Source organism: Somniosus microcephalus, chromosome 4 (assembly GCF_052327205.1).
Source record: "Somniosus microcephalus isolate GS21.2 chromosome 4, FLI_Smic_1.0, whole genome shotgun sequence".
NCBI lineage: Eukaryota > Metazoa > Chordata > Chondrichthyes > Squaliformes > Somniosidae > Somniosus > Somniosus microcephalus.
Window position 1 is genome coordinate 253,746,245 of NC_140990.1, and position 12,377 is coordinate 253,758,621.

The following is a 12,377-nucleotide window of genomic DNA, read 5'->3' on the forward strand; positions in this document are numbered from 1 at the left end:
GTCCTTCATGAGTGAAGAGCTACGCCAGTACATGCTGTCCAGGGGGATCGCCACGAGCCGTACCACCAGCTACAACCCCCGGGGTAACGGCCAAGTGGAGCGAGAGAACGGGACAGTATGGAAAGCAGTCACTCTAGCTCTAAGGACCAAGGGCCTCCCTATCTCCCGCTGGCAGGAAGTCCTCTCGGATGTGCTCCATTCGATACGGTCGCTATTGTGTACGGCCACTAATACCACGCCTCATGAACGAATGTTTGTCTTTCCCCGGAAATCCACCTCAGGCGTATCCATGCCGTCATGGCTCTCCACCCCAGGTCCGGTACTCGTGCGAAGGCATGTGAGGGGCCACAAGACGGACCCTCTCGTGGAGCCAGTACACCTACTCCACGCCAACCCCCAATACGCATATGTCCGACACGCCGACGGAAGGGAGGACACCGTGTCCATAAAAGACGTCGCCCCAGCCGGCATCGACAACAACCACGGCAATAGCGGCAACGACGATCACAGCAACTCTTACCCACCCACTACTCTTTCATCACCCCCGGAAGAACACCGACCAACGGCACCCCCACCAACTACCCCTTCAACAACCCTGGCGGCACCCCCGGCAGAGACCCAGGAGGCTACCGGGGACACCCAGCCGACACCCACGGCACCGCAACAGCCACGTCGGTCGCAGAGGACTATCAAACCCCCGAACAGACTAAATCTATAGAAGGGGTGAATGTGATGAAATATTTCCATTCATCACTGCCTGTGACTGAGATCGGTTTCAGTGTCATTTCCCTTCCCCCAGACCTCATTGTATTATGTACTGGAATGTGCTGTATTGTATACTGGAATGTGCTGGAATGTGCTGTGTGTAGGGCTCCGCCCATACCTGGCCCCGTTTGTAAGCTGGTTCAGTCTGGCCTCAGTCTCCAGAAGGACGACATCTCTCTCGCTTACGTGTTACGTTCTAAGTTAATAAAAGCCTTGTTTTTGTTCTGCTAACTTCGAGTCTCGGAATTATTGAGGCACATCACAGAGATGGTCACTTTTTCTAGGGGCACATCAGTATGACATAGTGTACAAAGGTACGAAACAACATGGAAACGCTGATGGGCTGTCGCGCCTACCGTTGCCTACGGCGGAAGAAGCATCTGCAGTGGACCCTGTGGAGATATTCCATGTGACCATAGTCGAATGTTTGCCTGTTACAAACGCAAGTATTGAGAAGGAAACCCGAAATGACCCGACACACACTCGGGTCTATGATTTGACGGTGAAGGGATGGCCAGCATATGGCGACTCACTGTTGCCAGCATTCTCGCCAAGGAGGGAACAGCTGTCAGTGTGCCGGGGAACCTTGATGTGTGGATCCCGAGTGGGGTAATTCCACCCAAGTTGAGAGATAGAGTACTCAATGAGCTTCACGAGGGTCATCTGGGAGGGGTAAAAATGAAGAGCCTAGCCAGGGCGTTTGTGTGGTGGCCGGGAATCGATAAAGAAATCGAGGATATGACCAAGAGATGCACAGGATGCCAGAAGGTCCAAAACGCTCCACCACAGGCCCCGCTACATCCATGGGAGTGGCCCTCATCTCCATGGCAACGGGTACACATTGATTTCGCTGGTCTATTTATGGACTCAATGGTTCTAATCGCTGTGGACGCCCATTCAAAATGGCCAGAGGTCATTAAAATGTCCTCCACCACCACGGAGAAAACTATTGCAGTCTTAAGGACCATCTTCGCCAGGAATGGGTTGTAGAAATCAAGGCTGTGGATGCTGGTCTGAATGTTAGTTCTGCTATGGATAGTTTCCTGGGTGTACGAGGCACCTGGTCTGAATGTTAGCTCTGTTTTGGATAGTCTCCCGGGTGTGCGAGTCACCTGTGTAAAGTCTGCGCCTCAATAATACACGGACTTCGGGAGAACAGTTAACAGGTACTTTACTGAACAAGAGGCAGCTTGAAACTGAAACTACAGAAGCCTGCTAGGGCCTTTTATACAGGGGTGGTCACTGCTGGTATCTGTTCCGACAATGGCCCACAGTTTGTGTCTGAGGATTTCCGGAGGTTCCTGAAGAATAATGGGGTGAAACATTACACATCTGCCCCATATCATCCAGCCACAAATGGATTGGCTGAGAGGTTTGTTCAGACCTTTAAAAAGGCCATAAAGGCAATGTATAATGACGACATACCACTGCAACACAAGGTGGATAACTTCCTGTTTGTTTACCGGAATGCGACACATGCAGTAACCAACCAAACTCCAGCCGTACTGTTTTTCAACCGGAGACTAAGATGTCGCTTGGATTTGCTCAAACCAAACATAAGACGAGATGTTGAGGATAAGCAGTTCCAGCACATAAATGAGAAGCCAACCAGGAGCTTCAAGATAGGGCAACCAGTCTTGGCCCGCGACTACCGAACAGAAAAATGGCAGCCAGGCACGATATGCACACAGCAGGGACCACTAATGTTCACCATGGATGTTGGAGAGAGCATCGTGAGACGCCATGCTGACCAGATTCTAGAGTCACAGGAACAAGCCAAACCTGTACCACAAGCATGTGCACCTGGTAATGAGCCCGAAGTACAGATTGCGTCTACCTCAGAAGCAGGGGTATTGGAAGCTGATGAACCAACCAATGACAATGAGCCAGAATTGACTCCACCGCCACAACAGGATACTCGAGAAAGGCGCTATCCAGTCCGGATCAGGAAGCCTCCTCAAAGACTGAACTTATAAATGACTATTTCAGTTGATGTATATATTACTGAGAAAATTGTAATTGTAATTAGTTATTATTTAGTTGTTAAATGAATGTTATGTACTGTTTATCTAAAAGGGGAGGAATTGTTGTGTATGTACCTTTAAGGGAATAACTGGTCTTAGACTGCAGTACCAGCAGTGACCACCCCTGTATAAAAGGCCCTAGCAGGCTTCTGTAGTTTCAGTTTCAAGCTGCCTCTTGTTCAGTAAAGTACCTGTTAACTGTTCTCCCGAAGTCCGTGTATTATTGAGGCGCAGACTTTACACAGGTGACTCGCACACCCGGGAGACTATCCAAAACAGAGCTAACATTCAGACCAGGTGCCTCGTACACCCGGGAAACTATCCATAGCAGAACTAACATTCAGACCAGCATCCACAGCCTTGATTTCTACAAATAAGACGTTTCAGCAGCACCTTCTACTCTTTCCCCCTTGATGGTGATCTACTTCTCTTGCGAGATCGGCCCCTTCCCTCCCTGCAGCTCCTCCGTAATGGGAGCCCAGTGGCTGCATCAAGGCTGGGGGAGGCCTGCTGGCTGTCCGAAAGCGCAGATGCCCCTGAGGGACGTCCTGGACGACCTCTGGCCTTGGAGAGCCCAGATGCTGACTGCTCCAACTGTGCATGGGTGGATGCAGTCTGTCCTGCAGGTGGTGGCAGCTGCAGTGGAGACGTGCCAGCGGTGGCATCAGGAATGCTGACATCCTGAGAGCGGACAGCAACTCCCTGGTTGACCGACACACTGGCACTCTGACGGGGCAGCACCGCAGCATGCGCACCAATCGGCTGGTCCACAGATTGATGCCCTGCGGTGGTGCTGCATGGGCCCCGGGTAATACCGCCTGATCCATCGAGGGTGGCAGCAGTCATTGGTCGCATGGCGTCAATATGCGTCTGCATGAGACCAGCGAGTGACTGCGTGGCAGCACTCAGCACTTGCGTGGCACGTGTAAGTGCTTCGGTGAAGCCCTGGACAGTCCTTTCCAGTGATGACCCGATGCCCTGGACAGTCCTTTCCAGTGCTGCCCCGAAGTCCTTGACAGTCCTTTGCAGTGCTGCCCCAAAGTCCTGCGCACTCCTTTCCAGTGCTGCCCCAAAGTCCTGCGCACTTCTTGCCTGTGCTGCCCCGAAGTCCTGCGCACTCATTGCCTGTGCTGCCCCGAAGTCTTGGACACTCCTTGCCAATGTCTCGATGGAGTCAGGCATCCTTGCCACTGCAGCCATGAGCTCAGTGTGCCTGAGCCAAGCCTGGGCGCTCATTTCTGCGAGGGAACGCACCTCTTCTGCGCTCTGTGCAGCAGTACTAGCGGCCTGACTCGCCCTCCGGGGAGACGGCCCCCGAGCTTCCCTACCCCCCTTACGTTGCTGCAGCCCGCTGGTTCCTGGAACTGCTTCCTCCTCAGAGCATTCCCTCGCTCCCCTCCAGGGAAGTAGTCTCCCAAGTCTGCAGAGGGGCTGGCTCGCCTGAGGGTGGCAGGGATGGTCCGGCTTCCTCCTGCTCGTCGCCTCCGGAGTCAGTGGCAGTGGCAGCTTGAGGGCCCGGCTCCCGAGCTGGTGATGCAGCATCTGAAAGCAGGGAGGTTGAAGAGTGGCTTTAGCGAAAGGACAGGGTGGCAGCAAGGGATGCATGAGTGCTTCAATGCTCTGACATGGGTCCAGAGTGAAAAAGCATGCTGGTGGGGGGAAACAAGTGGAAGGAGAGAGTTCCAAAAGGTGATGACCTTACCATCGTTGTGCACAATGGGGTCGGCAGCTCCAGTGGTGACAGGACCAGTCATCCGGCCTCCAACAATCTGGTGGACTCGTTCCTCCAGGGCCGTCAGCGATAGCAGCTGAGGAGGGCCTCCACCGGTACGATGCTGCTCCCTCCGGTTCCTGGCCAGCTTGGCCTGCAGGAGAAAGGACGGGAAGTGATGAAACATGCTGGCCTGAGCTGACATCACATGCCCCCCATGGTAGAATAGCCCTTCCATTATGCATTGAGCTGACATCACATGCCCCCCATGGTAGAATAGCCCTCCCATTATGCATTGAGCTGACATCACATGCCCCCCATGGTAGAATAGCCCTTCCATTATGCATTGAGCAGAATGTGCATGTGTGTTTCCAGAAAGGGCCATGGGTGCTGGCTGACAGATGGATATTGGGGCTTCGAGCACCCTCTGGCCATAATGTCAGGTGCAGATGGAGGGATGAAGAAGATGGTGAAAAAGGCACTCACCCTAACGACCCGAGTGAGGTCGTTGAACTTCTTCCTGCATTACACAGGAGTCCTGGCCACCACGCTGCTTGAGGTGACTCTTTGACAAACTTCCCTCCAAGCCCTGCGGTACTCGATCTGATGAGGCCTCCTGCCATTGTCGGGGTACAGCACAGCTCGCCGACGCTCCACTTCGCCAACCAAAGCATCCAATGCCCCATCGGTAAAGCGCTCCGCTCTCTGCCTCACCCTCTCCATATCCTCAAAGTTTGTAACGCCACAGAAAGCACAGCGCCGATTTTGAGGCCTCCAAGGCGCAGAGTGTGTCTGCTGATCCTAATTGACCCGCCCCTTTAAGAGCTGGCCGGCGCCAGCATGTCTCGGGGTAATCGATTATTGACAGCACCTGCGCTGCGCCCGGACACCGCCATATTGAGTAGCGCCGCCGGGTTAGCGCCTTAAGACTCCCGTGCAGCGCCTGAATCAACGCCGCAATCACCTTCAGGGGCGCAGCAACCCAATATCGCTTGAGGTGGCGATAAGTTGCGTCTGGCGATAAAATTTGCGCATCGCCAATTCTAGCGCCCCGAGCGGGGCTATACCCAATTTCTCCCCCCATATGTTTCATCGGTCATCAAAGTCATAAGCATTCAGATTGCATTATTTAATTTTAAAAATACAACTTGTAATTGCCATTGAAGAACTGCTGCTTTCTTTTTTAGTTAATGAGTTTGCTTATAAGTTAATTCTTCAAAAATGCTTTCTTCCAGCTTCAACTTTGCTTAGTATTGGTTCTGAAGAGTTTCAGGAAGCACTTACTTCTCACTGCGTTGTGACACGGGGAGAAACTATAGTTCGTACAAATACAGTAGACGAGGCATCTGATGTTCGAGATGCCATGTCAAAGGCCTTGTATGGGAGACTTTTCAGCTGGATTGTAAACCGCATCAATACACTTCTCCAGCCTGATAAAAGTATATGGTAGGTGAACAAATTACAAAAAGGGCAGTGTCATCATGCAGAAATATTTTGGTATAATGTCTTTGCTTGGAGAGGGAGAGAAGCCATTCATCACTCTTGTCATGGTCAAGAGACACAAAAAATATTTTTTAAAGACATGTCATTGCATCATGTGCTTTCTAAGCCTTTTCTCGTTTGTATAAACAGATTTTATCATAAAGACTATGGAGGAGAAATTCATTATAGCCCCGTTTGGGGCGCTAATTTTTTCAACTTTTAAAAGTTAGCGCCAGGTGCCAATGTTTCTCAACTTTAAAAAAAAATTGTTTTTGCACTCCAGGAAGGAAGTGGAGCGCTAAATCAAGTGCTTCCTTCCTGGAGCGCAGCAGGCGGGGCGGTAGGTGAGCAGCGCTGCTGCATTGGAAGGCTCCATCCCTCCCTTAAAGGGAAGGGCCATCACTGCAGGTTCTGCAAGGGAAAGCAACTTACCTGGTCCCCGATGGTAGCTGCGATCTGGCCCGATCAGCCGAGCGCTGGGGAAAGAAGGAAAAAAAATAGAAAACCAGCATTTGATTTTTTTTTTTCCCTACCTTGCCCACCTCGCCTTTAAGTATTGCCCCCAAAGTGCCCGGCCTCCCGATGAATCACAGAATCACAGAAACCCCACAGTGCAGATAGAGGCCATTTCGGCCCATCGAGCCTGCACCGACACATATCCCACCCGATCCCCGTAACCCCTACACCAACACATATCCCACCCTATCCCTGTATTTAATCCCCCTAACACTAAGGATCAATTTATCATAGCCAATCAACCTAACCCGCACATCTTTGGACTGTGGGAGGAAACCGGAGCACCCGGAGGAAACCCACGCAAACACGGGGAGAATGTGCAAACTCCACACAGACAGTCACCTGAGGCCGGATTCGAACCCGGGTCCCTGGCGCTGTGAGGCAACAGTGCTAACCACTATGCCACCGTGAACGCCTCCTGCAGCTGCCGGTGTTGTCGCCCGGCGATGCTGCAGGGGGCGAAACCGAAGTTTGGGTCCGGGGCGCAACCGAGGTGATGCGCACGACAATGACGTCACGATCTCCGGGCGAAGGAGATCGGGGCGCAATGCCATACAGCCACTGCAAACCTCCCGCCGAATTTAGCGGGAGGCGATATTCTCGCTGCGCCCAGGCGGTAAGTGGTGAGCGCCCCGTTATCGCCCCCCGGAGGCAATAACTGGAGGCGCAAAGGTACCCAATTTCTCCCCCTAAATCCCATTAACTTTACTAATGCAATATATATTTTTAGATAAATTATTAGTAATCCCATTACTGAAGAAAATAGTTATTCCTGCATTTCTACCTGTGGGGGGTATGAAATAAATGTGAATTTACACTCATGCTGTGTCACATGGACATACACGAATGAACTTTAGGGCAACATGGATTGTTGTGAATTGTGCACAACATTTTGATGCATTTAAAAGGTATTCAAATTCTTGTTGTTTTCATGATTGTAACTGGGTGGCACAGACACACAATGTACTGAAGAATCAAACAAGGGGCAACGTGACTTTGATTCCCCATTCCACTGAGTTTCCAGCCTCGGCCACATCATTCTGGGGAGATGCTGAGTGGAAGTGAGCTGCCTTCCCACAGAAGAGGAGGGTAAATAGAAGCCAAGTTGTCACCAGTTGATACTTGCATGATTGTAGCTGCTGGCTCGATCAATCTTAATATAAATTGCTGAGTGACATCAAATTTGATATCAACTTTATTTTTGTGAAAATCCAGTACCTATCACAGTTTTATTCTTGTAGATGTGAGCTTGCATGTCTTTTAATTACACAGACATAGACTAGTGGATGGGTAAGAACATTACTGAATATTTTGCAGCCTCGCAAAAAATTCACATGTTGCTGATATCAAGTATGTGAAGGGGAACATAACTCTGGCTACTATTGTCCAATGTTCCTTGCTAACCATGATAAAGATCTTTGCTGGATAATTTTCTTTTTAGGTTTTGCTTTATAATTGTTTTAAATTTAATTTTCATTAGCAATGCTGAAAGTGGAATGAATGTTGGGATTCTGGACATCTTTGGGTTTGAAAACTTCAAGAAGAACTCCTTTGAGCAACTCTGTATCAATATTGCCAATGAACAAATCCAATTTTACTTCAACCAACACATCTTTGCTCTTGAACAGGTAGACACAATTAGAAGGTGGTCCAAAGTCTCTCAAGCAGTGCAAAGAGCTTTTTTTCCCTTTATTTTCCTAATTCAAGAAGGTGGCTCACCACCACCTTCTCGAGGGCAGTTAGGGATGGGCAATAAATGCTGGCCTTGCCAGCGACGCCCACATCCCATAAACGAATAAATAAATAAATAAAAATGATAGGAACAAGATACTTCCTATATGCGGGGCATATTATAAGGAGCCCCCAGACCTATCCAGGCACCTGAACTTTTGCTTCAGTAGCCCAATAGTGTGCTCAGTGATGTTTCCTGGTGGTCCCATGGCTGTGGTTATACTTGAGCTATTCATGTGTGGTGGGGTAGCCAAGAGTGCAAGGGGTAGCAGCCATCATCTCATGTTGATGGAACAGTTGGGGAGGGGGTTGATGAGCATTAAAACAGCTAACTAAGAAACTGGCACAGACTTTTGCGGTGATCACATGCCATGACATCTCTGCAGCATTTGACGTGGTCCAAGACACCATCTTCCTCCAATGCCTTTCCTCTATTGTCCTGCTCAGTGCGACTACCCTCACTTGGTTCCACTCTTACCTATTCAATCGTAGCCAGAGCATTTCCTGCTATGGTTTCTCTTCCCAAGCCCACATCATTACTTCTGGAGTCCCCCAAGGATCTGTCCTTGGTCCCTTCCTTTTTCTCATTAACATGCTGCCCCTTTGTGACATCATCCACAGACAAGAATGCAGCCACTCTAACCATTGTAAAACATTACAAATTCTATAACTATTAAACAATGGCAACATTTCAAGGTACAAATTTCACTGCAAGTATGACACATACTCTGCATATGTTACACTTTGAAATATGACATTCATTTTCCATGCACTATAGATTAATTTCTCATGCAGTATGGATGCACACAAGGGGGGTGATAATTTTTGCATTATTTGGGTGGATGTTGGGTAGGGGGTGTCTGCCGAGAGGAGTCAGTGTGGGACCCGATTGATTTTGGTCCGAGGTCCTAATTATACAGCAGTTGGTGACCTGCCGGTGTAAAACACGTTTCCCAGTAGGCAGCTCGCCAATCTGGTGGCAGATAACTGGGCGAGACAGCCGAATGTGAAGAGCTTCCAGCAGCACCTTAAAGGGGAGGGGTATTAGCGTTGGGAATGAGCAGCAGGCAACATGTGTACAGAACCTACAACAGCAAATGCATTCAATTTGAATGCCTTTAAGGTGCAAAACCCATAAGCAACTGCCATAAAAATGTCTCCCAAAGCTCCATCCAGCTTTTCCTGCATTGATTTTGGTCATTGTCACTGCCCCATTTTTAAATGCAAGCGGGCCAGAAGTGGCATGAAAATTTCTCCCAAGGGTTTACTTATATAGGTGGCTTACTTTTTTATTTCTTTATACCTTCGGTTTGACATTCAGTTATTTAGCAAGTTTGAATCATTTCGAATCATCTTTTAGTTCAGTATGAGTATAATAAAAGTAGTGCATTAATATTCTAATGTGAAAACAAGTTTGACTTTATAGAAATGTGACTTAGGTGAATTCTTTCTTGAAACAAGTAGATAATCATTGATACAGATTCCCAGATTTAAATCAAGGCTTATTTTTGTACTGCAAATGTTTTTACACTGCTTAATTTGAACTTGTAGCTATTACTTATTGAATGAGTAATGCTATATTTATAAAATATACAAGTGATAGAAATAGAATATGCTGTGGTGCGCAGTGAAATTTGAATTTGCACTAGTAAGATAATAATTAATAATCTGAATTCATTACCCTTTATAGAAAATGTTATCTAGCATAATTTAGTAAGGGTTGTTTCAGTGTTATTTTTACCTGACTCTATGATACTCTTCACATGCAGAAGGTAGAGTATGTTTAAAGAAAAGGTGATCTGTCAATTTAAAAGAAGCTGTTCATGGTCAGGGTTATTTTATATTTCTAGTTCATAAAGTTATGCTTATGATCACTTGTAGATTGAATACCAAAATGAGGGAATTGATGCCACACTTGTGGAATATCAGGATAATCGACCAATACTGGACATGTTTCTTCAGAAACCAATGGGTTTGTTGTCTCTGCTTGACGAAGAGAGCCGTTTCCCTAAAGCATCTGACCAGACACTAGTAGGTAAGAATAACATCAAATAACTTAGATTTATACAGGGCCTTTAACACAAAAAATGGCCCAAGATATATTACAAAAATAGGTCTATTTAAAATGCCAAGCCAGGAAGGAAAAGTTTGCGGAATGACTGAAAGGCAGGTCAAAGGGTTAGAGTTTGACAAGGTTTTTAAAGGTCGAGAAAAATTGTGCAGAGGTAGAAAGTTTTAGGGAGGGCGTTCAAAAGGGTAATGACATAGAAGTTCACGGGTCTGCCATCAATTTTATTTTTTTGTGGGCAATGCTGGCAAGGCTGCATTTATTGTCTATTGCTCGATGCCCTCAGAAAGTGGTGGCTGCCTTCTTAACTGCTGCAGTCCTTTTGGTGATGGTATTCCCATGATGGTCTTGGGAATGGAATTCTAGGATTTTGACCCAGTGATGATGCAGCAATGGTGATATATGCCCAAGTCAGGTTCCCAAGATATTGCTGCTTTTGTCCTTCCCATTGGTAGAGGTCGTGGGACTGGGAGGTGCTGTTGAAGTAAGCTTGGTGAATTGTTCCAGGGCATCCTGTAGCTAGTATATATTAGAACCATAGTGTGCTGATGGTGGAGGGAATGAATACTGAGCTCAGTGGCAGGATGACTGATCAAGTGGGCTGTTGCAAACTGCATGATGTTGTGCTTCTTGACTATTGTTATGGCTGCGCCCATCCAGGTGAGTATTCCATCACACTGCTGACCTGAGCCTTGCAGATATTGAAGAGGCTTTAAGGATCAGGAGGTGAGCCACTCATTTCAGGGTACCCAGCCCTGCTTTTGTTACCCTGGTGTTTATGTGGCTGGCTGAGTTAAGCTTCTGGTCACTAGTGACCCCCCAAGATGTTGATGATGGGGGACTGGGCAAAGGTGGTGTGTCAGGAGGAGGTGGGTGGGTTTTTCTTTGTTGGAGATGGTTAGTATCTGGCATTTAAGTGGTGTGAATATTACCTGCCACTTGTCAGCTCTAGCCTGGATATAGTCCAAGGTCTGCTGTAGGTCGACATGGGCTGTTTCATTATCGGAGGAGTTGTGAATGGCATCGAGCTGGCACAGGTACAACAAGCTGAATGGCCTCCTACTGTACTGTAAACTTATGATGCGAGGGAAGGACATTTGGCGAATCATATACCCACAGATAATGTCCCCCCTAAGCTGCACTGCCTCCTGCACAGCCTGTCTCTCCAAATGCACGGCCCATTCAAATGTTTGCGCATGCGCGGTATCTACAACATAAAAGCCGGTGAGCGGCCTGCGCGGGACCTTGCAGATGACTGCGCGACCGCGCAGCTTAGCGGGAACATTGCCCACAGAGCGTGATTTTTATTAGAGAATATGATTTAGATTTGGGTACATAAGATCACACAATAAAAATATAACTTTTATTGTGTTCTTTCAGAGTAAACATTTATTAAATCTATCGCTTCCTGCTTACTTTCTGCCTGGAATGGGTGGGAAGTGGCCAGCAGGATTTAAATGAGGTCTGAGACTTAAAACAGGCCAGGCCTCATTTCCGGTGTGGCAGGTGAGTTTGTAACTCATAAAGTTATTCGTCCATCCAAAACCAGCCTGGGGTTGAAGTCAGCGCCCCCCGTGTACAACACCAGGGGAGGAATTTTGTGCTTAGCAAGGTTCAGAACATCAGTCAGCTTTGACCAGTCCCAGGTCAGGTATAACAGGAAGGATTGTGAGGTCAAGCTAGAATTGACCATCTAGTAAGAAGTAAAAGTAAAATTGATAACCTGGTCAATTAATAGCGATTAAATAATGATCACAATTCATCCTGTGAATAGAAAAGGGTTCAATGTAAAATGTGTTCAAAATTATTTCCCTGTTGCGGTGGTATCCCTTGTCGTGCAGTTAGATCTATTTGAGTCCATATTTTATGATAAATTGATTGAATTAGCTTCATCATATTCACCACACGGACTGCAGTGGTTCAAGAAGGCGGCTCACCTCTACCTTCTCGAGCAATTAGGGATGGGCAATAAATGCTGGCCTTGCCAGTGACGCCCACATCCCAGGAATGAATAAAATAAAATAAATATTCCATTCCATGTTGTGCGATAGATGCTATCAGTTGGGTAATTAAGAAATGA

At 47.8% G+C, this 12,377-nt stretch overlaps 1 protein-coding gene across 9 annotated transcripts in view; it reads left to right on the forward strand.

Moving 5' to 3' along the window:
• The window catches only part of myo3b (myosin IIIB), an 884,551-nt gene that overhangs the window by 320,458 nt on the left and 551,716 nt on the right, over positions 1-12,377 (forward strand). For all 9 annotated transcript variants that reach the window (XM_085986241.1, XM_085986242.1, XM_085986237.1 and 6 more), the window contains 3 exons: positions 5,736-5,946; positions 7,979-8,126; positions 10,111-10,264. In XM_085986241.1, coding sequence (XP_085842367.1) covers positions 5,736-5,946; positions 7,979-8,126; positions 10,111-10,264 — 513 coding nt within the window. The remainder of the gene's footprint in view (positions 1-5,735; positions 5,947-7,978; positions 8,127-10,110; positions 10,265-12,377) is intronic.